Genomic DNA, 26,673 nt, shown 5'->3' with positions numbered 1-26,673 from the left:
GATACGCCTTGTACAGCGCTTGTGAAATCTTTCTAAATAAGAAAAGATATTTTTATAAAAAATATGCTCCAACAACCTCTTCATCTGGTTGTCCAAACATAGTTATTTTCTATTTTGGATTTGAAACAAAGATAGAAAATGAGAACGGATCTCTAGAGTGCATATAAGATATAGAAAAACTGTTGGATAGTAGAACAATATAGAAGACAATTTTTTATGTAAATAATTGGCGATGATTTAGAGAATGAAATTTAGAAAGACTCTTAGTGATGCTCTTACTTCTTTATGTCTTGTTCGTCATACTACACCAGTTCAATCAGGTTATCAGGTACTACTGATGACCAAAGTTTATACATAGGATGGCACACCAAAGTAGTAGCGCGCTGTCAAAACGACACTCGATCAGTGGCTGATTCGCCGAGTTGGACGATGTTGACAAGAAAGAGGATGAAAGCACTACTAAACATTAACGGTACGGTAGTGAACGTCGGTTTTCGTCGTCGTCGTCGTCGATCGTCGCTGTCAGCTGGCTGGGCTTGACCTTGTCTCGCTCTCGCCAAACGTGCATCGATCTTCCTTGACTTGATAGATAGCTAGCTAGCTAGCTCGATCGTATTTCCTTCCTCGGCCCCTTCAGACTTTTTATTTTGGTCCCCTTGTTCCGACGTTCCGTTAGTTGCTCGGTCAGTTCTCGGTTCTCCTCCTAGTCAACTTTGGAGTACTCCAATCACGATGAATGAATAAACGCAAAATTGAGTGATGATCTCAAAATGTCTAATGCTTGGTTGTCAGCACTCAGCAGGGCGCCGTACTTTACTGTAGTAGTCTTGCTGCTTTGCATCATGCATGCGTAGTATTATTACTACTAGTTTCATGTACATTTACATGCTTTCAAACTTACTCCCGTTCATACAAAAATAGGAGATTAAAAATTTGTCCTTGTTGGCATTGATCCATCTCAATGGATATAGATGTCAACTTTGGAGTGCAGCCACCAAATAAGGACGACGGAAGAAGCCACCTAACAGTGACAGTGTAACACAGGCTTTTGTGTGTGTGTGTGTATATATATATATATATATATATATATATATATAGTAGCAGCTTGAAAAAAAGTCTTGAAAGTTGAAGCTGAACAGGTCCATTTTGTTGCCCGGCCGGAGGATGCTGTACTACGTCATGTTCGCATCATCTCGTGTTCTCCATCAACCATCATGCAAGCATATATAGTTTATTAGTTGTTGTTTTCAGAATTATTTTCGAGACAACCTGTTGGTTTCGATCTCTACTTAATTAATTAATACTACTGACGGTAAATGAACCTTCAGCCACCGACTGACTATTACATGTTCAATAATACGTTGTACGTACATGAAACGTATCTAGAAATATTTGCAGTTTGCACCTCTGCCTTCAAGCAATGTCACGCACACACACATTGGCAAATGGCAAAGATACATCTCTTTGTCAATTTGCATGAGAGAAGCTCGGCGCACACACACATCTCATCAGTCTCAGTGTACGTGGCTAAATTTTAAATGCCTGAAAAGGGAACAAAGTACTCCCTCCATACTTAAAAACATTTTGACAGCGACACGGTTTCTAAAATATAACATTGACTTCTTGTTTTATGAAAAATATTTATAAAAAAAGTAATATATGTATATTTTAATAACAATATTTTTTAAGACAAATCTATTTATATGGTTTTTCACATTTTCAAACTCAACAACTTAAAAATTATTTATAATTTATATTCTCAATATTTGACTTAAGTCTTATCCAAAAGTACTTCATTTTTAAGTGTGAAGGGAGTATATGATTCAGTTACGTGGACACATCTTTGAAAGTTATAACAGAGTATAATTTCCACGGCACTGATATATTATCGTACAGTAAGTTGAAAAAAAATACACCCACAATATATGCATCATTGTTCCCACACCCTCCCAGCGGACATCCATGACAACTTTGACAACGAAAGGGTTGGGGGTTTGACAAATCTCAAACCTCATGTGGACTGCATAAGTTGACACGTCGATGTGCAGGGAAGCTTCAAAATGACCACAAACCTTTAAAAAATACATATATGCTTGTTTCTTCTTTCTTTCTTTTTTTTGGCCAAAGCACCTATTTAGGCCTTGTTTAGTTTCGAATTTTTTTTTGGTTTTTGTTACTATAGCACTTTCATTTTTATTTGGTAATTATTGTTCAATGATGGACTAACTAGCCTCAAAAGATTTATCTCGTAATTTACAGACAAATTGTGCAATTAGTTTCATCTATATTTAATACTCCATGCATGTGCTATAAGATTTGATGTGATGAGGAATTTTGATTTTTTTAGTTTTTAGGATGAATTAAACAAGGCCTTAGCCTTGTAACACAAAGCAATAATTATGCATGTACCAATGTGTGGGCCAAACTAGCTTGGCACCACCAAATATGGGCTACAGTTAATGCACTCACATAAATAAAACTATTTCAGTACAAAGATTTATGCATGCACAAATATACCCATGCCATGTTCAAAAATCATGTCGAATTACTTTGGGCCTTGTTTAGTTCCCGAAGAAAAAAATTTTGCGACACTGTAGCACTTTCGTTTGTTTGTGGTAATTATTGTCTAACTATAGACTAACTAGGCTCAAAAGATTCGTCTCGCCAATTTCGACAAAACTGTGCAATTAGTTTTTTATTTTCGTCTATATTTAACACCTCATGCATGCGTCTAAAGATTCGATGTGACGGGGAATCTTGAAAAATTTTGGATTTTTGGGTGGAAGTAAACAAGGCCTTGGAAAAGCTTGGAGCACTTGATCAGCAGAACTCAGGAGCCGATGACATTTTGATTATTTTTCTTTAAGAAAAAAAAACTATGACAATTTTCTCAACAAAAAACAAAAAATGAGTTTAGCATGAATATAGAAAGGAAGAAATTGCTGCTCACTGGGAGTAAAGATTAAGTCATAGTATAAAGCTATTGGTTTAGATCCTTTTATTTCAACTACATAGTTTTCATTAAAACTATATACCCCTTTTTTTCCAAAATAAATGCATTTCTAGATGAACAAGTTAATTTAAGTTTGCCTCGGTGTTTATGTCTCCAAATAGGTTTACTATAAAATATATTTCACAATTATATTAATCTAATGATGTTATTCAATATCGTAAATGTTAGTATTCTTGTGTAGATTTGGTCTAATTTAACTCCTTAAAAGTAAACATTGCATTCTTTTTTTTTGGAATGGAGGGAGTATGTACCAATTCTTTTGAAATGTCTAAATATGTGATTTTGCAATGCTTTACTGTTGCTAGATAGGAAGTATTACAGAAAAATAGTTATATAGAATTTGTGTAAAAAAATAGTTATATAGTTTTTTTTAACTTATTCAATTTTGCATCCTCCTAATTAATAAGGAGCATATAAAAAAATCACCACATCAAAATGGGATAGGGAATTATCATATATATATTTCAACAATCAATGCCACAAGGTTTCAAGAACTATATGTCATCTAATAGCACTGATCACCATCTTTGAAACATTGAGTTTTCTTCTCAATCTTTGTAAGACTTGTGATTTTTTTTTAAAAGCAGGTTCACCTCCATAAAAAAAGTTCTCTCCTCAATCCCATGACAGTGTACTGCCTAATGCGATTTTTCACCTCATCTTGTTCTTATAATTATTGGTAAAAAAACCCCTGAAATTCCTGTAAATGCACAATTGCAGAAACATTCATATAGAGACAAAAAAAAAACCTGAATTGAGAAAAAAAAATGTTTACAGATTGGCTCCCTCATTGGCTGGCTGGCTGTCTGTCTCCTTCCTCCCGTTCTTCCCCGTCGCGCTGTTCAACGTTCAAACCCTTCCACCACCTCCTCCCTTGGTCGCGCAGTCGCCATTGACGACCCCCTCCACGTCCCCCTCCCTTAAATCCCTCCTCTCCCCGCGTCCTTCTCCCCCATCTACGCCTCATTCGCTCCAGCCTCACCGCATCCACAGCCAGCCAGCCCGGGAGATCTCCAAGAAACCATCTTGGAATCCGAGAACACCCAGCATTCGGGGTCAGCCAAGGATTCGAATTCTGCAGGACGAGCTCTCCGGCCAAGAAAGTCCGATAATTTCCGCGGCGAAGCTAAGGAGGCGTCTCGGGAACCGGAGCACGGAGGAGACCCCGTGGTGATTAAGGAGGGGGCAAGATGGTGAGGCTGCCGTACACGACGGCGCTGACCACGCTGTTCAGCTACGGGCTGCTCTTCGCCTTCGGCCAGCTCAGGGATTTCTTCCGCAAGTTCGTCGACTGGTTCAAGGCCAAGAACGTCAAGGTACGCGGCCGACCGCCCGCCCGCCCGCTCGAATTCCGCCTCCCCCCACCCGGATCCGGGAGATTCCGTCCCAATTTTTCTTGGTATTCCCAGCTTGATTCGGCGTTTGGCTTCGTGCAGGGGTACGCCCCGATCTGCCTGGGCCTGGAGGATTTCTACGTGCGGCGCCTGTACCTGCGGATCCAGGTGAGATAAACACATCCGAATTCTTTGATGTCAGAAGAAATTTCTCTACGTTATCTTGAAAATAGGCTGTGCAGTTGTACTTGTATATTGGGAGCGTCCTATGATTGTCATCACTATTAAGAAATCCGAGTGCATTGAAGTGGGCTATATGTTCAAAAGATTAGAACTTTTTTGTTTATTTATGAGCATTTTAAATGTAATCTTCCCGATGTTTTATGCCTATTCTTCATGCCTTTGAATGTCTTACGTATACACCTGACACTAGTGAACAGATAAACCTGCTATGAATATTATTCTAGACCAAAATACTATATTCTGAAATACTGTGGTGAAGTTAGATGTATTCTACTAGTTAATGTTGGATTAAGTATGTTTTGCTAAGCAAGATTGAGCCCTTCAGCTACTTCATTGTTGGTTGTATTGGATATAACCAATCTGTCCTTTTTGGTTTTACAGGATTGCTTTGGTAGGCCGATCGCAAGTGCACCAGATTCATGGTTTGATGTTGTTGAGCGGACCTCAAATGACAATAACAAGACATTACAGTAAGTGTTTATTCTATTATTCTAGTTCATGGGAAATAAATTCAGCTTAGCCAAAATGACAATAGACTTAACGTAGTTAAGTATGTCTCGTCCACTTTTCAAGGTATAAATTGGGAAGGAATGATCATTCAGACATAAATTATGGCAAGTAATGGAATGAAAAGCAAGTTTCAACTGTCGCTAATGCTCATTATTGATTTATTGTTGCAGGCGTACCTCAAATACCACCAGATGCCTCAACCTGGGTTCCTACAACTACCTTGGCTTTGCTGCAGCAGATGAGTACTGCACACCACGTGTTATTGAGTCTCTCAAGACATACTCAGCAAGCACCTGCAGTGTCCGTGTCGATGGCGGTATGCTACATTCTCAATATGCTTATATTTTTACAACTTTTTAGGGAAAAGAACTACTAAGCTGATCCCTTTCATTTTGTAACAGGTACGACCAAGCTTCACGCTGAGCTGGAGGAGTTGGCTGCGCGTTTTGTTGGAAAGCCTGCTGCTATCCTATTTGGCATGGGTTATGTTACAAACTCTGCCATCATTCCCTGCCTAATTGGAAAGGTTTGATCAAAAGCTTATATATCCACTTAACTAAATGTGGCTAAACAGAGGTGATTACTATATCTAAGCTGAGGGCTGATTATTTATTGAACCTTTTTGCAATATTCCAGGGTGGGCTGATAATTAGTGACTCTCTGAATCATAACTCAATTGTCAATGGCGCGAGAGGATCTGGTGCAACTGTTAGGGTTTTCCAGCATAACTGTAAGTTGTGGTGAATTTCAACAATGCAGATCAGTATTTGGTCTCTCTTGTTCATAATGACTTACAATGGCTAATGTAATCTTACAGCCCCTGCTCATTTGGAAGAGGTCCTGAGAGAGCAGATAGCTGGTGGTCAACCACGGACGCACAGACCATGGAAGAAGATCATTGTCATTGTTGAGGGTATCTATAGCATGGAAGGGGAGCTGTGTAAACTCCCTGAGATTATAGCTGTCTGCAAGAAATACAAGGTCTTGAGAATTTTCTTGTAATTAAGTTTTGCACATAAATTACTCTTTTCTGCTTCTCAGTCCATTGATAACCTTAACTGAGTGTATCAACGAGGGCTGGCCCTCTGACCACCCATAACAGTCATATTCATTTACTCCTTGTTTTGTCAAACAGGCTTACACATATCTGGATGAGGCCCATAGCATTGGTGCTGTTGGGCAGTCTGGCCGCGGTGTTTGTGAACTCCTTGGGGTTGACCCAGCTGATGTAGATATAATGATGGGTACTTTCACCAAGTCTTTTGGATCATGTGGTGGATATATTGCCGCATCAAAGGTGCGTACTTCTGAATGTGACCATATTACGGCTGTACTACTTGGTAAGAGTGTGTTGAAGATTGGCTGATTCTTTTCACTGTGACTTTCAGGAGATAATTCAGCACCTGAAGCAGAGTTGTCCGGCCCATCTGTATGCTACTTCCATGTCACCACCAGCAGTCCAACAAGTTATCTCTGCCATTAAAGTTATCCTTGGGGAGGATGGCTCCAACAGAGGTACTAAACAAGCTTTCTTAACACTTGTTTTTTCCCTTTTCATTTGCACCTGTGTTAGTGTTCGACTAAGTAATTTTTTTTTCCTTGTGATATATTGAAGGTGCCCAAAAACTTGCACGCATCCGCGAGAACAGTAATTTCTTCAGGTCAGAACTCAAGAAGATGGGTTTTGAGGTTCTTGGTGACAATGACTCTCCTGTCATGCCCATAATGCTCTACAATCCTGCTAAGATTCCTGCATTCTCTAGGGAGTGCCTTAGACGAAAGGTTAGTACTAGAGTTTGTCTGAATATTCTGAAGATCCAAATAGCACTATGCTTTGCCTTTTGGTATAGTTTTCTTTTTAAAATATTACTTTATTTGAGAACTGTGCTGCTAATAGCAATCTGCATGTAGTCCTTATCCACCACTATTTGCACCCATCGATTTCATTCTTCCTATTTGTCATGTGACTGATAAGATACTTATATTTCAGGTTGCTGTTGTTACCGTGGCATTTCCTGCGACACCTCTTCTTCTTGCTAGGGCACGCATCTGCATTTCCGCTTCACACACTAGGGAGGACCTGATGAAAGCCCTTGATGTGAGTGTTCTTTTTTTTTCATAAATACTTCATTTGGTTCTAGTAGACATAAGTAGTGCCGAACTGATGTGTTTCTTGTCTGTGCAACTCACTTTCAGGTTATCAGCAGAGTTGGTGACCTTGTGGGCATCAAGTACTTCCCTGCAGAACCACCAAAGATTGCTGAAGCTGATCATGATAAGCTGGAGTAGGAATGAACCCTGAATCGCCCCATGAGTGATTGAAGCTGTTAGAATCCCAAATCATTACGGAAACAAGCACACATTGAGCAGTTTCGTTGGGATTTTGTCAATACGCAAGAGTCCAGGATCCGTCGTATTAGCTGACTATTGTTTGTTGATTGTACAACTATTCTTCCAAATGTGTATAGCCGGTTGAAATTCAGTTGTTCTGTTGTTAATCCATTCCCAATATGTAATATAATTGGAGGCAATATAAATTTTTAGTTGAACATTAGTGAGTTTCCCCTGGCAGACGACTGACGACTATGAAGGCCTCTTGCTTTCATGTATTTTTTTACCTTTTGTATTCAGTCTATGTTATATGGGACCAGTAGATGTCTCTTCACACTTTAGATGAAGTTATGAATTATTAAGCTAAGTTATGAATTGATTTTTGTATTCAGTGAATGTTATCTGCGGCCACTGGAAATGCTCTTTTTTCTTGTTATGCTTCTAGTGGAAGTTGTACTTGTAGATGTAGGCAGTTGTGTAAGACTCATAATCCTGTAAAAAAATGAGTAATTAAGATGAGAGGTGCACGCACCAATCACCATCCATCTAATGTGATTATAGCAGTTGAATTGAAGTAGTATAATTCTACTGAATAACTCAGCTGCTCGCCACTCGTTTCCGTCTTTTGTATGCGGTGCGTGGCCTTTGTGGTTCCGCTCGGTCAGGGTTCACCTCTGAGTCAATTTTGGAGTACGCGGACTTGTGAATAAACCGAGTGATCTGAAATGGACCTCTTCAACGTGCTGGACAAGAGGTGCCACACTATGCTTTCACTCACGAGTCACAAGTAAAGGAGTCAATGGATGGATGTCAACTTTGGAGTGCAGAGCAGCCAACAAGGACGGAATCAGAAGCCACCTAACAGGATCTTGTGTGGACTATGGCCGTGTTTAGTTGATGAAGTGAAAATTTTTGCGACACTGTAGTACTTTCGTTTGTTTGTGGTAATTATTGTCTAATTATGGACTAACTAGGTTCAAAAATATCATGTATAACTTAGTTATAGATTTATTTATATTTAACAAGCATAAACCTAAATAAACTTAGTTATACATGATCCGATGAGTATGAAATATTTACTATAGTTCAAGCATAGAATAATTAGTCCACCATAAAAATTTCACCACAATTGGACCACAGAACCTACGACTATGAATTATTCCAATTAATTACAGATAAAATTTGATTTTTTCTAACTAATTTAAAGCTACAGAAAAAATCTGTATTAAAGTATACCATATTATATATTCATTGCGTAGATCTACTCATGCGGATTCCAACAAAATTTGATTTTCTATTTTATGATTTTTTATGATTTACTATGATTTTTCAAAAATTATATAAAAACAAATAGGAAAAAAAGAAAAAGTCAAAACCATGGTACTGTAGCAAACCGCCATAAAAAACCGCCCGGGGGGTGATTTGAGCGGTTTTGGATAGTTCAGGGGTAAATTAGATTGTTTCGTAGTTCGGGGGTAAAGTAGACACCACCCCATAGTTCAGGGGTGATGTAGACTTTTTTCTTTTTATTTTTATCTATATTTAGTACTTCATACATGTGCTATAAGATTTGATGTAACGGGGAATCTTGAAAAGTTTTTTAATTTTAAGGTGAAGGCTTAAAGAAAAACTAAATCTGTGAAATAAAATGGGCACCGGCAAGGTCGACCATATATATAGAAGACAGAGCAGAGGACCGTTGCGGCGGTGGCCAAGAATAGACCTAGGGGCGGCGGCGGCGGCGGTTGTAGGAGCGGTCCTTGCATTGGGAGCAGTGTTTTAAGCACGATTAGCCTCTACGTCTACGGCCCTGTTTAGGCCTTGTTTAGTTGTCAGAAAAATTTGCAAAACTTTTTATATTCTGCATCACATCGAATACGCATACATATAGTATTAAATATAGATAAAAATAAAAACTAATTGTACAGTTTGGTCGGAATTGATAGGACAAATCTTTTGAGCCTAGTTAGTTCATAATTAGACAATATTTATCAAATACAAACAAAAGTGGTACGGTGTCGATTTTCCAAAAATTTTCGGAACTAAACAAGGCCTTAATGAAGCCAAAAGCCAAAACTTTTGAAGAAATGAGTACTTTTTGTAAGAAATGATTTAAATAGGGGTATATAAAATTAGGGTTGTAAAAGATTTGAAATTTGAGATCTTTGAGCCTGAAAACTATGTAAACTTGCTTATCAAAAAATTGGGAAACATCTAAACACCTATTTGGAATGTAAAGTTTAGAGCCAAAAGTTTTGGGATGTAAAAATTTGGGATCTAAACAGGCCCTACATGTAGCTCGGATCCAGGCTCTTTAACCATGCATTCACCCACGACCTACCCTAATAATAAAGGTCTTGTTTAGTTCACCCTAAAATTCAAAAAAATTTCTCATCACATAGAATCTTACGTCACATATATAGATCATTAAGTATAAATATAAATAAAAAAATAATTAATTATATGCAAGCATGCACATTAGCAAAACTAACAACAAAACAGGGGTAGACAAGATAATTGTAAACTAAACGTCTACCAAAAGCGCGACTCCGTCGTTCTGAAAGAACGCCCAAACAGCAGCTAGAGGAGTGGAACCAGTGTCGATCCAAAGCTCTCCTTCTTCCTTGATGTGTTTTGCGATTGCAACCATTGACTTGCCTCTGAAAATCCTTGCATTACGCTCCTTTCATAGTTCCCAGGAGACCAGCAGCACCAAGACATCGAAGCCTCTGCGCCTCTCCGAATCCAGCAACTGGCGCTTCTTCAACCACCAAGTGCACAAGCCGTCTTCTCTCAGACCATCCAGCAATAGCTGCAAATATGAAGGCCCCAACACACAGAAACCAAACCTCTCTGCTAACCACACAACCAGCGAACAAATGATCCACCGTCTCCGATTCTTGGTTGTAGAGGGTGCAAGCATCATCATTCTGGAGCCCATGGCGTTTACGTTGGTCATTGGTCCATGGCCTGTTATGTAATGCCAGCCAAAAAAGAACTTCACTTTTGGCAGTGCTCTGGTATGCCATAACTTCTTCGCACCAAGCAAATCTAGTTAATTTATGATTAGACAATAATTATTTAATATAAACAAAAATAAAAGTATTACAGTATTAAAATCTAAAACCCTCGGCCCGCCGGGGTTCTCTCTGATAACGCTTTTTCCCGACTTCAACTACAACAGTCCAAGTAATGCATGTCCATCGCGTCGCACCATACCACCTCTTTCTGATTTCATGCTGCCTTTTAACAGCGCATAATGATCAGCGTGCTTTCCAGCACTTCCTTTTGTTTATTCTAATAGATAAATAGCTAGCTCTGAACATTGAACCCTACCACTCACGGGCGGCCGGGTAGGCTGGTACCAGTAGTAGCCACTAGTATTACGACCTAGCTATGCATCTCGATCTTTGGCATCATGAATGTTTCAGTCGATCATATCACTCTCATCATTTACACTGAAGCAAATTCATTTCTCCTGCCTTTTGTACTCTTTCTCTTCAACTCCACCGCATTGCTTCTCCAATCCAATCCTCGCAGAAAAGCCCGACAACTCCACCGCATTGCTTTGCTTCTCCAGTCCAATCCTCACAGAAAAGCCCGACAACTCCACCGCATTGCTTTGCTTCTCCAAGAACGAGAATAATCAAGGCAAGATGGTGAGGAGGAGGCTGCGCTACACGACGGCGCTGACCACGCTCTTCAGCTACGGGCTGCTCTTCGCCTTCGGCCAGCTCAGGGATTTCTTCCGCAACCTCATCGACTGCTTCAAGCCCAACAACGCCGTCGTCAAGGTCATCGCCGGCCGGGATCCGCCGGGCCGGCGGCAGAGATGATCGATCCCGCCGGCCAAGTGTCGCAGTTTTTTTGGCTGCTCGCTCTTTTTCTGAAGTGCTAGCCTGATCCCGACAGTACTGCCTCTCTCATGCATGCAGGGGTACGCGCCGATCTGCGTGGGGCTGGAGGATTTCTTCGTACGACGCCTCTACCTGCGGGTTCAGGTGAGAGTGAGACGAATGCATCCATCGGATTTTGTTGCTCAATTGGTAATGTGATTTCTGATTTGTCATTATGATCTTCGTCATTAACTTGACCTGCATGCAGTTGCAGTTGTAATTGGTGGTGTACAGTTGCAGCCCAATATTTTAGCCCAAATTTTTTTAGCCCCGTTTAGTTTTTAGGCCCCAATTCCACAAAAAATTTTCTCTTTGAACCAAAAAATTTCAAATCTAAACAGGCCCTAAAAGAAACAACCACAGTGCTATTTAATAGAGGCAAAGCAAGAAAACTAATACTTAATTAATCACTTCTTGATTACCATTCTGTTCTAATAAATGTGAGCCAATTCGAGTACAGAGAGAGTATGGTTTTCCTCGGCTTTATTTGCATAAAGCGCAAAACATCCGATCATTCTACCGAAGGCGTGTGCCGCCAACTTTCTTTGCATTTTCATTAATGGGCACGCGCTTATAGGCTACACATGGATATTTTGCAGCATCCTAGCTATGAATGTCATGAGTACTACCTCGCTCCATCCTATTGTATAAGAGCAAGATCATATTCATTTATGTAGACGTTTGGATAAAGAAAACCGTGAAATGGTTCAATTTATATGAGCGGCTGTCCAATGAAAATCACCGGTGTAAATTCGTTTATGTATACGGTTGGATAAAAAACTACCAGTGAAGCTGGTCAATTTATATGAGTGGCTGCCAAATAAAAGCCGCTAGTGTAATTTCGTTTATGCAGGTGGTTAGGTAAGGAAAATCGTGAGGACAAACTTTACATTTTTATAAGCGGTTTTTTTTTTACAACAAAACACAATTCATTCATATCAGCAGCAAGAAGCTGCAAGTAACCAAACAGAGTGCATAGTTGTGGTTACAGACTTCAGTGCCTGAAACATAGGACACTGAGATTCATGAGCTCTAAAGGAGCAATCTAAAGAGAACGGTTGATGAACCGTGCTTGCTAGAGGCAGAGCATTTCTGGCAAGGGAATCAGCCACTAGATTCTCTGCTCTATTTATCTTATACAAATTGGATTGAATGGAGGCAGTGGAGTTATCATATTCTTGAGTGAAGTTCTTCATTCTCCAGTCTGGAGAGTGACTGTGATCATGAGTAGAAAGGAACTGCACCAGCTGACTACTGTCTGAAAAGAATGAGACATTGGTGTAGCCCATGCTCACAGCTATTCGAGCTGCCAATGCAAGTGCACCCGCTTCTGCCATGATTACAGAGGAAGCATCCTTGATGATGGCCTTTATAAATAGCTTGTTCCCAGGATCACCCTGCATATTGACAAAGACAATACCTATACCTGCAAATCTTGGTTGGGTGTTAGGACCATCCGGGGAGATGGAAGCGTCGGTGTAACAGGTAATGGTAGAGTGACAATCCTGCTCATCAGCCATCTGCGTGGAAGTTCCTACAATTGTAGAATTCATACCTTGAACTGTTACAGGTGGTTGCATGCGCTGAACTGATGTATTTTGGCCAATATCGAGTAGGTGTCGTCCTGCCGTCTCAGTTAGTGCCTGCAAATGAGAATTTAAGTGTGCACTAGCCGCGCTGGTGAACCTGCCAAGATGTCCAAGTCCTTCTTTGGAACCTGTTATCATTTCTAGCCTTCCATATATACCATAAAATAAAAAGGAATTTGCATAAAAGATCATCAGAAGGGTTGGTTGTAAGTAATATTGGCAGAGTTACCTGCACCCCATTTTGTTCAGGAAGGATGTTATGTACTAAAAAAGGTGGGTTAGTAGTAGCCCAAACCGATTTAGGAAGTTCACATTGAAAGAATAAATGGAAGTCATTCTCAATGGCACCACAGTGCGAACAATGTTGATCAATGTGAATTGAATACCTGCCTGCTCTCTCACCTGTGGCAAGGGCATGTCTTATAAGCCTCCAAGCAAAGGTTTTAAGAATAGGAGGAATTTTCTTACTCTTCCAAACTTTCTGAAGAATTCGGTTGGCCTCAGTAGATATACTTCTAGAACCGAAATTGGGCAGAGGTGTATTCTGTTGGGAAGTTAGGTGCTTGTAGATGGCTTTTGTAGAGCAGCGACCATCTTTGGCAGGAATCCATCTAAGAATGTCATCTTGATTACTCATAATAGGATGGGTAGATATAATGCTATGGGTAGCCTGATTGCTGAAAGTATTAGTGAGAAGATCCACATTCCAAGAACGGGTTCCTAGAAGCCAAAGGTCAGAAACAGTAGCAGGTAGAGGCACAGTGGTGACAGGAAAGGTGAGATGGTCGTGGATGGTGGCCCATATAGGGTTCCAAGGAGCAGACCATATGGAGGAATTACCTGCATGAATTTGGTAAATGGAGTTGATGGTAAGCTCATCCCTAACCTGCAAGATAGATGACCAAAAAATTGATCTAGGCCCATGATAAGTTGCATTCCAAAAAGATTCATTTGAGTAGTATTTAGCTTTTAGAACATTGGAAAGGAAAGGGTTTTTATTAGTAACAATATTCCAAGCCGACTGCATAATTAAGCTTTTGTTCACAGTCTGAAGGTCCCTAACACCAAGACCTCCATGTTCGATAGGTTTACAAATGTCCTCCCAAGACCGATAAGCAATAGGACTAGAATTGTCATCGTCTTGAACTCCTGCCCACCAAAATCTTTTGATGATAGAGTTGATTTTTTCTATAAAAGATTTGGAGAACAAAACAGTAGACATGTAGTATATCGGAATAGAAGAAAGAACAGACTTAATATATTGAAGACGACCTGCATGATTAAGATTATTAGCTTTGATTGTTCCAAATTTAGCCCAATATTTCTTGTAAATGAAATCATAGGCTTTGTTCTTATCCCTGTGACTAAAAACCATAGGATGACCTAGGTGCATGGTATTGGGATGTAAATCAGCCACAGGAAATAAAGATTTGATTTGATGCCTAACAGTGGGAGGGACATTCTTACTGAAAAGGATGGACGATTTTTGAAAGTTAGGGCACTGACCAGATCGAAGACAAAATTCACTTAGGATATTCTTTATTGTTTGTGCTTCAGTAGTATTAGCCTTCCCACACAGGATTAAATCATCTGCAAAAAGGAGAGAGTGGATGGCAGGGCAACCAGGGCCCAGCTTGATGCCATCAAGGTTACTGCTATGAAGAGCTTCCTGGAGCCTGATAGAAAGTTCATTAATGGCCAAAACAAAAAGATAAGGAGATAAGGGACAACCCTGTCTTAGACCCCTTGTAGAACGGAAGGTCTCAGATGGTTCATCATTAACTAAGACAGCAAAATTAGGGGTAGAAATACAAGCATGAATAAGGTTAATGAAATTATCATTGAAACCTTTCCTGTGAAGCGCAGCTAAGATAAAGTTCCATTCTAACCTATCAAAGGCTTTAGCAAGGTCAATTTTAAGGATAAAAGCATGATCTTTCCAACTTTTTAAATTGAAAGAGTGAATAATTTCCTGGGTAACAATTATATTAGAAGATATGTGCCTCTGTTCAATGAAAGCAGATTGAGCCTGATCAATGTAGTTAGGAAGATGAGGTTTTAATCTATTAGCCAAAGATTTAGAAATAATTTTATAAGCAACATTGCAAAGACTGATGGGTCTATAATCTTGTGGAACATTAGGTTGAGTCTTTTTAGGAATTAGGCTAAGATATGTCTTATTAAGATCTAGAGGAATGTAAGCATTGGCATAAAAATCAGTAATCACCTTGTGTATGTCCTCTTTAATCCATTCCCATGCTGATTTATAGAAAGCTACATTAAGACCGTCCGGGCCAGGAGCTGCAGTGTTCCTCATCTGTCTGACAATAGTGTAAATTTCGGTGATATCTGGTATGGAATAAGTAAATTGATAAATATCATTGCCCTGATTGGTAGCATTTGCATCATGTGCATAATCAAAGTCAGAAACATTGACTGGAAAGGAAACATTAGGACTAGGTGAATGGTTGTGAGAGGTAAAAATGGTTTTAAAATAATTAAGTAAGGTACTGGAAATCTGTTCAGGGGTAGTAGAGTGAGAACCATCAGTATTGATGAGGTGAGTGATACGATTCTTACGGTTCCTCTTGACTATTGCTCTATAGAAGAAGGAAGTGTTCCTGTCCCCTTGGGTAGCCCATTTCTTCTTGGCACGTTGAATGTGGTAGGTCTCCTCTTTTGTTAGTAGATCTTGATGTTGCTCGGTTAGCTGTTGTTGGAGACTTTGATCTTGTTGTGCTGGTGGTTTTGATTGCTCATCAAGAATTTGATTTTCTATTTGTGCAAGCAAATCTGAGTTTCTAGGCTTAGCCCTTCTCCATTTGCGAAGGTCAGCAACTAGGTATCTTGTTTTTTGAGAAAAGTTGCGACAGGAGGATTTCCTCCAGCTTTGCTTGGCAACATCATGGTAGTCCTGTTCCATCAACCACCAGTTTTCAAATCTAAAAGGTTTGTTAGTGCGATTATGTTTAGAATTTTAAACCGCAAGGATTGGAGCATGGTCGCTATACATCATAGGAAGGTGGTAAATAGTAGTAGCAGGATATGTCATACACCATTCTGCATTGCCTAAACATCGATCAAGTCTTTCATAAGTAGGAATAGAGGAAAAACGTTTGTTAGTCCAAGTATATGCCGGTCCACTATAACCAAGATCAATAAAGCCACATTGTTTAACATAAGCACAAAATTCATTAATACGATTAACATCAGCCCTAGTGGGACCTAGCTTTTCATTAACATGCATCAGATTGTTCATGTCTCCCATGCAAAACATAGGCAAGTTGCTATTTTGTTCAACAAAATCAAGCACTTGTTCCCAGATAGCTCTAGTAGTGCGATGATGAGGGTCGCCATAGATGCAGACCAAGCCATATTGCCGCATACTAGTTTTATTTATGCACAAGGCAAAAATAAAATTATGGTTGTGATCAATCACAGTAATATCAACTTCATTATTCCACATAAGCCAAAGACCACCAGACTGCCCTTGAGCCGGGACCACGAAAGCATCGTTAAGGTTGAAATGATTTGTAATGGAAGTTTTAGTTATAGAAGAATTCCTAGTTTCTGAAATAAAACATACCTGAGCTCTTGTATAAACTAAAAGACGAGAGAGATGAGCCATGGTAGAACTGCGAAGGCTCCCTCCGGAGCCTCGGCAGTTCCAGGCAAGGTGCGTCATGGTGCCAGTGGCGCTAGCTCTGACGGCTTGCTGCAAATCCTGAGCCTTGGCAGATCCAAGACGGGAGTGCCATGGTGCTCCCTTGCGTCCTTGAACCCGGAGTCAGAATCTGTGCAGTAGCCTGAGGGAGACAACGAGGAGTATCGCCGCCACCATTAACAGTATCTTGAATAGATATGGGATCGACGGGGAGCGGAGGTTGAACAGAGGGCGTTGAAGTGGGAGTAGGTATGAGGTGAGGAGTATGGGGCAGATCTGGAGGAACAGGAGTATGGGGTAGATCTGGAGGAGCAGGCGGAGGTGGATCAGAGGGCACAACTTCCATGGAGGAGACGATAGGAGCGACGGGTCTATCGTTGTCCATGGAGGACAGGGGTAGCAAGAAACGAGCAATGGAGGAAAGAAGATTGGCGCTCGGGACCTCTTCGATTGGATACAACATGATGACGGAGGAGAGAAGAAGAATGAGAACTGCGATTTGTAGAGACGAGGAACGACGCAAACGAAAACACTTGGAGCTGGCGGAGCGCCGCCGCAGCTTCACTGGAATACGAGAGTCGCCGCCGTAAGAGATGGATCTGCGTCGAAGAGAGAAGCAGGTGACTACAGCTCAGCAGCAGGGCCAGCGGATCTCCACATGAGGAAGAGACAGAGATCCGGAAGATAGCAGGGAGGGGAACGGATTAATCCGATGGATCGATGGATGAACTTGGCATTACGCCCGATACTACTCAGAGCTTGGTACAGTAGAACGAGATATTTTTGCAGTTTCGTGCGTCGCACCAGGCGACCTAATTATTTGACGCTGGCCCTATATAAGCGGTTATCTTACACAAATACCTGTGTAAGTATGTTTACACAAGCGGTAGAGTCGAGGCTCCGTCGTTTTCTTTCTACTGGCACATGTTCATTTCAAGCCGTCAATAAAAAAAAGGGTGGCGCCAGTAAAGCTAGACTATACTAGTGATAATAAAGTCAAGTGCTTGGTTATAAATTAAGTTATAAGTGCTACTATCTTTAATTTGTCTCCATAAAATATTTTTTTTACTATTATATGGTATCATGTCTTATATTCTATTTATTATTTCTTGTCACGTACAAGTACATTTTCATTTAGACTCCCCACTATTTATGTTTTCGTGTCTAGGTTGCTTGAGTAAAAGTCAAGCTCTCCTCTCTCTTTCATCCCTTCTTTCTTCGACATTAGCAAAAATGCTAACTAGCTAGACTATAAGACAATTTCTGGACTTACTCTAAGGCGTAATAAATCAAATTTAGTTTAAAGATCAAGAAACATGTATTTAATTCCCCATCTCAACATTGGTACTATGTACACACATCTAAAGAGAGCATACCTTATGGCTTTGTTTAGATCCAAAAAGTTTTTGGATTTTAACATTGTAGCACTTTCATTTTTATTTAACAAATATTATCCAATCATAGACTAACTAGGCTTAAAAGATTCGTCTCGTGATTTACAGATAAACTGTGCAATTAGTTTTTTTATCTATATTTAATGCTTCATGCATGTGCCGTAAGATTCGATGTGACGGAGAATCTTGAAAAGTTTTTGGATGAAGTAAACAAGGCCTATATTATAGAATTTGAATAAAAAATAATTATCGTATGTATTAGGACGGAGGGAGTATTTAGGAATCTAGGCATGTTATAGTTGGCTATATATGTGTGTTAGGGCATGTACAACCCACAGACGAGGGTTCATCTCTAAGCACCTTGAATCTATTATACAGACAAGTATAAAGACAGGTCGTACAACCCATAGACACACTCGGTCTCTAAACTATTTTAATGCTTTGTATGTAACTAAGATTAACTATAAATAAATTTTTGTATTCCATGATGTGGCTATTTGATAGAGAATGTATAAAGATAAACAGGAGCAATATAACTACAATATATTTTTTAGAATCTATTAATATAATAATTATGTTATATATAGTTGCAACACCTTTTGTTTCATTTTCACTGTTCCTGCTCAGATACACAGTTGCAGGTAGCAATTAAATATTCGTATGTTGCGAAAGAGATTTGCATGTTCTTGCATCTGGATCGGACCAGGGCACAGGCATTGGCTGTCACCGCGGCCCACGCACGCTCGGCGACCTGCCTGGGATCACCACGCATGGCGCTCGTCTCCGTACAACGCTGCTGGAGCGGACGTCTCTGCCTCGGGCCACGGGCCTTCCCCGTCGCTTCACGAGAGGATGAGGCCTTCGTGGTCTGCCGTCGGGGGGAGGGGGGGGGGGGTGTTGACAAAAAAACACATTGTAGAGACGGATGAAAAAGACCTATTGTACATGCCCTTAGGTTGGTGGTCTACCAGCTGACCACCAAATGTCCGAAATTGATGGCTTGGATCTGCTATCCTGCTTTACTGTAGAACTAAACAGTCCCTATGTGTTCAAAAGATTACATCTTTTTATGTTAATTTGTTTGTGAGCATTTTTAAATTAAATGCAACCTTCCCAATTCTATAAGCTTCATGCCTTTGAATGTCTTACGCATGCATCTGACACTAGTGAACACATAAATATGCTAAGGAATATTATTCATTACTCTACACGAAAACACTATGTTCTGAGGCTACAAGTTAATCTCGTATTCCAAGTCCGTTTTGTAAAGGGAAGATTGAGTCAATCAGCTACTTCATTGTTGATTGTATTGGAATATTTGGATATAACCAATCCGTCCTTTGTGGTTTTGCAGGATTGCTTCGGTAGGCCAATCGCTAGCGCACCGGATTCTTGGTTTGATGTTGTTCAGCGCACCTCAAACGACAATAACAAGACATTACAGTAAGCTTTTATATATTGTTATAATTTGTGGGAAACAAATTTAGTCTATAGGCAATACTACAATTGGCTATTCTACTGAACATAGTTATGTACAGTACTCTTTTGTCCACTTTTACTGAATATAGTGGTATATATATGGCCTAAGTAATGGAATAAAAAGCAAGTTTCAGGTGTGCTTAATGCAGTAATGCTCACTGTTGTTGCAGGCGTACCTCAAATACCACCAGATGCCTGAACCTGACATCCTACAACTACCTCGGTTTTGCTGCAGCAGATGAGTACTGCATTCCACACGTTGTCCAGTCTCTCAAGAAATACTCAGCAAGCACCTGCAGTGCTCGTGTTGATGGCGGTACGACTGACATTATCATCCACATGCTTTATATATCTTATATAAAAAGTTTTTATTTAGGAACACCACAGACTAGTAAGCTGATCATCCCCTTTGTTTTCATCTGGTAATTAACAGGCACAACCAAGCTTCACACTGAGCTGGAGGAGCTGGTTGCACGTTTTGTTGGAAAGCCTGCTGCTATCCTATTTGGCATGGGCTATGTTACAAACTCTGCCACCATTCCCTGCCTAATTGGAAAGGTTTGTTCAAATGCTTATATGCTGTCAGATGTCTTATCAGCCCGGGTGGGCTCCTCTGAGGCCACACACTTGGGCCTACTGGGCTGGCCCTGGGCATTAATTAGGACCATTAACTAATATTGTGACTACTGACTAGACCAAGAGGTGATTACTACTCTCTCCATTCTAAATTGCAAGTCCATTCTAGCTTTTCTATATAGTTTTTATATGTATCTACTAGAAAAGCAAGAACAACTTACAATTTGTAACAGAGGAAGTATATTTACTGTGGCTAAAACGAGAGGTGGTTACCTTTTTTTCTTCTCCTTTTTGTGATATTCCAGGGTGGGCTGATAATTAGTGACTCTCTGAACCATAACTCAATTGTCAATGGCGCAAGAGGATCTGATGCAACTGTTAGGGCTTTCCAGCATAACTGTAAGCTGCTGCGCCTCTGAAGTCTGAACAATGTGGAGCAGTATTTTGTCATCTCTATGGTTTGGTTCATATGAATTATCATTGTAAATGTACTCTTGCAGCCCCGGCTCATCTGGAAAAGGTCCTGAGAGAGCAGGTAGCTAGCGGTCATCCTCGGACACACAGAGCATGGAAGAAGATCATTGTTATTGTTGAGGGTATCTACAGCATGGAAGGGGAGCTGTGTAAACTCCCTGAGATCATAGCTGTTTGCAAGAAATACAAGGTCCGGAGAATTTTCTTGTAATTCTCATTGAAAGTTTGGCAAATAATATTTTTCTTTACTATTCTTTGTCTGGCAACTCAAAATTATCACATACATTTTAATGCTTGTTCTGTCAAATTAACAGGCCTATACATATCTGGATGAGGCCCATAGCATTGGTGCTGTTGGGCGGTCTGGCCGGGGTGTTTGTGAACTCCTTGGGGTTGACCCAGCTGATGTAGACATAATGATGGGTACTTTCACCAAGTCTTTTGGATCATGTGGAGGATATATTGCTGCATCAAAGGTGTATAATACTGAAAGCAAGCATATTACAATTGTAGCACTTGGTTAGACTGCCTTGAAGATTGGCTGATTGTTCTAACTATAACTTTCAGGACATAATTCAGCACCTGAAGCAGAGTTGTCCGGCACATCTGTATGCTACTTCTATGTCACCGCCAGCAGTGCAACAAGTTATCTCTGCTATTAAAGTCATCCTTGGGGAGGATGGCACCAACAGAGGTACTACTAAACGAGCTTTCTAAACACATTTCTTTTTGCCCTTTTTATTTGCAGATGTGTTTCACTATATTGAATAATTCTTTTTTTCAACTTATGATATGTTGAAGGTGCCCAAAAACTTGCTCGCATCCGTGAAAATAGTAATTTCTTCAGGTCGGAGCTCAAGAAGATGGGTTTTGAGGTTCTTGGTGACAATGACTCTCCTGTCATGCCCATAATGCTCTACAATCCGGCTAAAATTCCTGCATTTTCTAGGGAGTGTTTTAGACAAAAGGTTTGTGCATGGTAGAGTATATCGGAATATTCTGAAGATACAGATAGCACTATGCTTTTGATATAGTTTTCTTTCAGACTAGAATTGTTGTGCTAATACTAATAGCAATATAATCTGCATCTAGTCCATATCCATCACTATTTGCACCATCGGTTTCATTCTTCCTATTTGTCATGCAATTAAGAGATAACAACTTTTGTTGTAGGTTGCTGTTATTTCTGTGTCATTTCCTGTGACACCCCTTCTTCTTGGAAGAGCACGTATCTGCATTTCTGCTTCACACACTAGGGAGGACCTGATGAAAGCTCTTGATGTGAGTGTTTTTTTTTTTCCTTTTTTCCATAAATACTTTGTTATATTCTATTAGACATAAATAGAGCCAAACTGATGTGTTTCTTGTTTGTGCAACACACTTTTAATTAGGTTATCAGCAGAGTCGGTGATCTTGTGGGCATCAAATATTTCCCCGCAGAATCAGCAAAGATTGCCGAAGCTGATGCTGAAATTACCCCATGACCATGAGTGATTGAGGTTCTTTTATAGGTCATCAATAAATCATCATTATGGAAATAAACACATTGAACATCCAGTTTCATTGGGATTTTGTGGATATACACGAGAGTCCAGATGTGGTATTAGCAGAATACTTATTTCTTGATTGTACAATTATATCCTTCCAAATGTGTATAACCGGTTCAAATTCAGTTTGGCCTTGTTTAGTTCATCCCCTAAAGTTTATTCTCTATCTCATCGAATGTTTAGACACATACATAGAATAATAAATATAGACTAAAAAATAACTAATTTTATATATTGTGACTATTTTGTGAAACAATTATTTTAAGCTTAACTAGTCTATGATTTGACAATGTAGTGCTATAGTAAAGCTACAGTAAATATATACTAATGATAGACTAATTAGTCTTAATAATTCATCTTGTGGTGTACTGAGAACTTCTGTAATTGTTTTATTATTACTATCCGAACACTCGATGTGACACCTTAAAACTTTGGCCCTGGATTTAAACAAGACCCGCATTACTAGAATTTTCTAATGGCATGCCATGGTGTTGGGTGAAAGTTTGAGATAGACAACACAATCGCACAAATATCAAAATCGAAAGTTAAACACAAGTCAAAGTCGTATTCTTTTCATGATCGTATTGTACTGTCACACCTGGTTTTCCAAAGAAGACCAAGCGCTAACTATATGTGTGCCCAGAATGTCCACACGACACATATAGCGACAAATATGGAGATTATCAAGAACAATGCTTTATTATATATCGGAACATAGTTACAACAAAGGCTTACATCTATTAAAAAGCATAGCGGAAACTATTCTATATCTTCTCTTCGGGTCTCCATACTCCATAGGGACGGTTGACTGGGGGTACACTCTCCTAGTACTCCTGGAATATCTCAGGGAACTCCGCCTTTGAATCACCATCTGGTAACCATCCAAGATTTTTTATTGTTGAATGTAAAGCAAGTGTGAGCGCACCATACTCAACAAGTATAACATGAGGGGATGAAAGGCTCAAAAGGCTTGACTTGGTTTGACTGCGATAAGCATTTTTAGTTGGTCATATTTTATTATTAGACCTATGTTGCTAGGTTATGCTTAAGCTCCCAAGGTGAAAGTATAATTAATATCAAGATTAATCATCACCAAAATCATCCATAGAACCATATATCTCGAAAAGGATCCAAGCCGCTCATGACCGAGAGCACGGCTGATATATATCAGTTTTAAAACACTTTGCAGAGCTTGTACACTTTCACCATGAGTCGTGTTACCCATATGCCCGAGGTGATCAGCCTCTTGATCCACTTCCAAGGTAAGTCGATAGGGTTCACTATGAAGCCTTTCGAAAGTCCCCCTAACAAGTTAGTAGCCGCGAGGTTTCAATGGCAAGTGTACATAGGTGTCCTCCTCCAAGAGGGGCACTGTACACACCAAGGTAGGAAAACAACTATACACCACAAGGCACCCCCCCCTCTTGCGCCTTTCGGTAACCACTAACAAGTTAGAGAAGTTCAGTTTACTGAGCTAGAGCCACAGCCATGTAGCTCTCATGGTTGTACGGTAAATCCTGGGTGGCCACTTTAAGATTCAGTCCTTACGGAGGACAGACTAGAGCACCCAAAACGGCCCAATGCTCTAGCCCCCTTCTGTCCATGTTACTAAAAAGCATCATTTTATCATTGATTACATAATCTATTAGTCAAGATTAACATTATATAGTTTGGTGATTGCAAACTAAGAAAAAATATCATCTCATCAAATGGACCAAAATTTGTAAGAGTAAAAAGAAAGGGGGTTTAGGGATCAAGTGTATTAGAAAGATGAATATTAGCTTGCTTTGTAAATGGTTGTGGAAACTTGAAACTGAAGATGGAGTTTGGCAACAAATTATTAACTTTAAATATCTCAAAAATGATTCTATTAACTTTAAATACCAGCCCATCTCGCGCCCCCGCCATTGGCCTGCTGCACCCCAGCGCCCACGCCCCGCCGCTTGAGCCTCTGCCATGCGGGCCCGCCTGCCAGCCCGCGCCCAAGCCACTGACGGCCCGGCCCCACTCGTCAGCGAGACGGGGCCATCGTCCCCAACCTCCCGCCCGATTCGGACGGGAGAGCCCGCCGCCGCCTCGCCTCGGTTTCCGCGCTGCGCGCCTCCCTATGATCCCCGAGCCTATAAAGGCCTTGAGTAGAGCGCCGCAGCCCCCCCCCCCTTCGAACCCTAATCGAGCGTCGCCGCTAGCCCGTGCCCTAGTCGCGCCGCCGCCATAGCCACTGCTCGAGGCCGACCCGCCCGCGTCGATCTCCGCCGTCGTGGCCTCTCAGGCGACAAGGACCGGTCCCTGAGCTTCGCACGGAGGTGAGCTACCCGCCAGACCCTTCCCCATCCTCTCTCTCGCACTCGCGCGCCCGCACGAGCTCATCGGAGGAGCGCCACCGCACCGAGCCGCTCCGCCGCGTGCACAGCCGCCTCCGGCCTACCCCGGTCACCACGGTGCCTCGCATCGCGCTCGCAAGGCCACTCCGTACCCTCCCGCGCCTCTCTTTAGGCTCCTGAGCCTTGGAGCCGCCGTTGCGCTGTGCTCCGGCGAACCACCGCCACGCGCCACCGCGGGGAGCGCCGCTCCGGCGACCTCCTCCCACTGGAGTCGCCAGATCCGTCCAATCTGCGATCAACGGCCGAGATTAGATCCAGGCACCGGTCAACCGAGACGGTCAACGTGGCCGACGTGGCGGCCACGTCAGCGCCACGTGGTGCCACGCAAGCGAAGACTGGGTCAACCAGTCAAGATGCGGTCAGCCATGACCGTTTTGCGAAAAAGCCCCTACAGTTTTCGGTAATCAACCCGCGGTCCAGACAGTTCAAAAAGAGTTAGATCTAGGTCCTTGGTTTTAGCAGTTTAGCCCCTAGATCCATTGGTTTTTATAGAATAAGTCCAACATGCTTCTAAAATTCAGTTTATAATTATTTAAAATACTAAAATTAGTTTGGTTTATTTACAGTTTTGCCACCAATCTAGTTTTGGCCATAAAATGCACGTTTTAATTCCGATTGAGCCCATTCTTGTCGCGTTAGTTTCATATCGCCGCGCTCTACGCAGTAGTATACATATTCATCATGTAACTTATTTCTGAATTTATTGATTTAAATATAATTTGATTAATATTTATTAAATAGCTTTTAAATTAGGAACAATCTAGGGTTCTAATTCGGTTCTCGTTGCATTGTGACTATGTCGATGTAGTATACATATTAGCGGTGCTATATTTATTGTCTCATGTTCATGAGTATAATTAATCCGATTAATGTTTGGAATGCATTCCTATTTACTTAATTTAAAAACACATTAGATTTACACTTTGGTATTTATAATCAAATGTGAACTCAAATACTTCTTAATTATAATTTGGTTATTTAAACATGAAGCAAATAAATAATTTAGTAATATTTATCTAGAGTCTTTTTGATTTAAAAGTAAATAAAGTTTATAATTTTGATCTTTTTGTTAATAAATAAATGCCCACGTTAATAATATCAATTTTAATGTTTCTTTATTAGTTATAACTTGATTAGTTTAAATATGATATATAATCACTCGATTAGTTGCTTTCATATGTACTATATTTCAAAACTATAAATGCTTGTTTGGCTTTAGTGGTATATATTTAATTATAAATAGAATATGACTAACATTTAACCTTAACCTTTATAATCTCTTATAGTTTGGTCAGCTCAACTTTTAGACAAAGTCTATCACCTCTTTTCATAAAATACGACGAGCGTATAGTCGCCTTCTCCGTTACGCTACGAATCTCGAAAGTCGTGTCCGATTAACGATAGCTCCGTTCTCAATCGTTCTTGCTTTGTCACGATCGTAGCAACATGCCGTATCGTTTAGTGCGCTCTTTCTAAGCTTTTCTTTTGATTGTTGTTTGTTCTTAGTTGTGATTGTTTGTTTGTCTGTTTGTGTGGCTTGGTTGCTACGCATAGAAGAAGCGTGGTTCATCAACAGTGAAGATCAGGAGCTGAGGACCGTCTGTCGAAGCAGAAGATAGAGATCTGGAAGATGGAAACCAAAGACTTCTGAGCAGATATACGCTGGGAATTAAGGCAAGTGCAGGCACCCTTTGATCATATTGTACCTATGAACTTTAAATACATTTACTTTCCATTGCATGTGTCTTAATATTGCAAACCCTAAGGACATGACTAGTCTTCTACATATTCCTTGTATGCCTGGGTTTATACATGGGTAGTATAGTGAACAGTAGATATGCTTAGTTGCTCTACTCATCTAATCTATATAATAATAAAAATAATGATCTTGCTTAATAAATTCTTCAATGATGGTAAATGATTAAATGATGAACAATGGTCACTTCGGTGATGGAGATGTTGCGGTGCTTGCGAGCATCGTGGTTTGGTTGAGAAAAGGGGGAGCGGGTACTGTTGGTGGTCCGGTTTGCCGGGCGTACCCGTCTCTGCTCTCCGTAAGGACTTAGTCAGGGAGCGGCCCCCTGGGACTTACAGTGCAGCTCCAAGCTATATGACCCTGTGAAAGGTCTCGTAGTGAAACCCTGCCTGCTCACCTTGGTAGTGTTTTGGGGAGTCGCGACCCCGGGCGAATGGGAATCACGACTTGGAGTGAACGTGCACACCTCTAAAGAGTGTAAAA

At 40.6% G+C, this 26,673-nt stretch overlaps 2 protein-coding genes across 2 annotated transcripts; both read left to right on the top strand.

Moving 5' to 3' along the window:
• LOC8055036 (long chain base biosynthesis protein 2a) lies at positions 3,803–7,827 on the top strand. Its single transcript, XM_002450760.2, has 12 exons — positions 3,803–4,329; positions 4,450–4,515; positions 4,972–5,060; positions 5,271–5,416; positions 5,502–5,626; positions 5,737–5,830; positions 5,918–6,081; positions 6,236–6,397; positions 6,489–6,615; positions 6,716–6,882; positions 7,091–7,198; positions 7,297–7,827. Exons 1-12 carry the CDS (start codon positions 4,204–4,206, stop codon positions 7,387–7,389), a joined length of 1,467 nt encoding a protein of 488 aa, XP_002450805.1. The 5' UTR covers positions 3,803–4,203; the 3' UTR covers positions 7,390–7,827.
• Positions 10,786–22,223, top strand: LOC8055035 (long chain base biosynthesis protein 2a). The gene is made up of 12 exons (XM_021461249.1): positions 10,786–11,225; positions 11,367–11,432; positions 19,329–19,417; positions 19,624–19,769; positions 19,887–20,011; positions 20,335–20,428; positions 20,530–20,693; positions 20,818–20,979; positions 21,071–21,197; positions 21,305–21,471; positions 21,677–21,784; positions 21,895–22,223. The coding sequence occupies exons 1-12, from the start codon at positions 10,854–10,856 to the stop codon at positions 21,985–21,987; spliced, it is 1,713 nt and encodes a 570-aa protein (XP_021316924.1). The 5' UTR covers positions 10,786–10,853; the 3' UTR covers positions 21,988–22,223.

The sequence above is a fragment of the Sorghum bicolor genome, chromosome 5 (genome assembly GCF_000003195.3).
Source record: "Sorghum bicolor cultivar BTx623 chromosome 5, Sorghum_bicolor_NCBIv3, whole genome shotgun sequence".
Taxonomy (NCBI): domain Eukaryota; kingdom Viridiplantae; phylum Streptophyta; class Magnoliopsida; order Poales; family Poaceae; genus Sorghum; species Sorghum bicolor.
This window is presented reverse-complemented; position numbering and strand designations above follow the sequence as displayed.

Bases quoted from the DNA above. Each gene is read 5' to 3' on its own strand.
- LOC8055036 (XM_002450760.2), top strand. From the start codon at position 4,204: ATGGTGAGGCTGCCGTACACGACGGCGCTGACCACGCTGTTCAGCTAC. The intron at 5,061-5,270 runs GTAAGTGTTTAT...TTATTGTTGCAG, and splicing joins GACAATAACAAGACATTACA to GCGTACCTCAAATACCACCA. The intron at 6,883-7,090 runs GTTAGTACTAGA...CTTATATTTCAG, and splicing joins GGGAGTGCCTTAGACGAAAG to GTTGCTGTTGTTACCGTGGC.
- LOC8055035 (XM_021461249.1), top strand. From the start codon at position 10,854: ATGTTTCAGTCGATCATATCACTCTCATCATTTACACTGAAGCAAATT. The intron at 11,226-11,366 runs GTCATCGCCGGC...TCATGCATGCAG, and splicing joins CCAACAACGCCGTCGTCAAG to GGGTACGCGCCGATCTGCGT. The intron at 21,472-21,676 runs GTTTGTGCATGG...CTTTTGTTGTAG, and splicing joins GGGAGTGTTTTAGACAAAAG to GTTGCTGTTATTTCTGTGTC.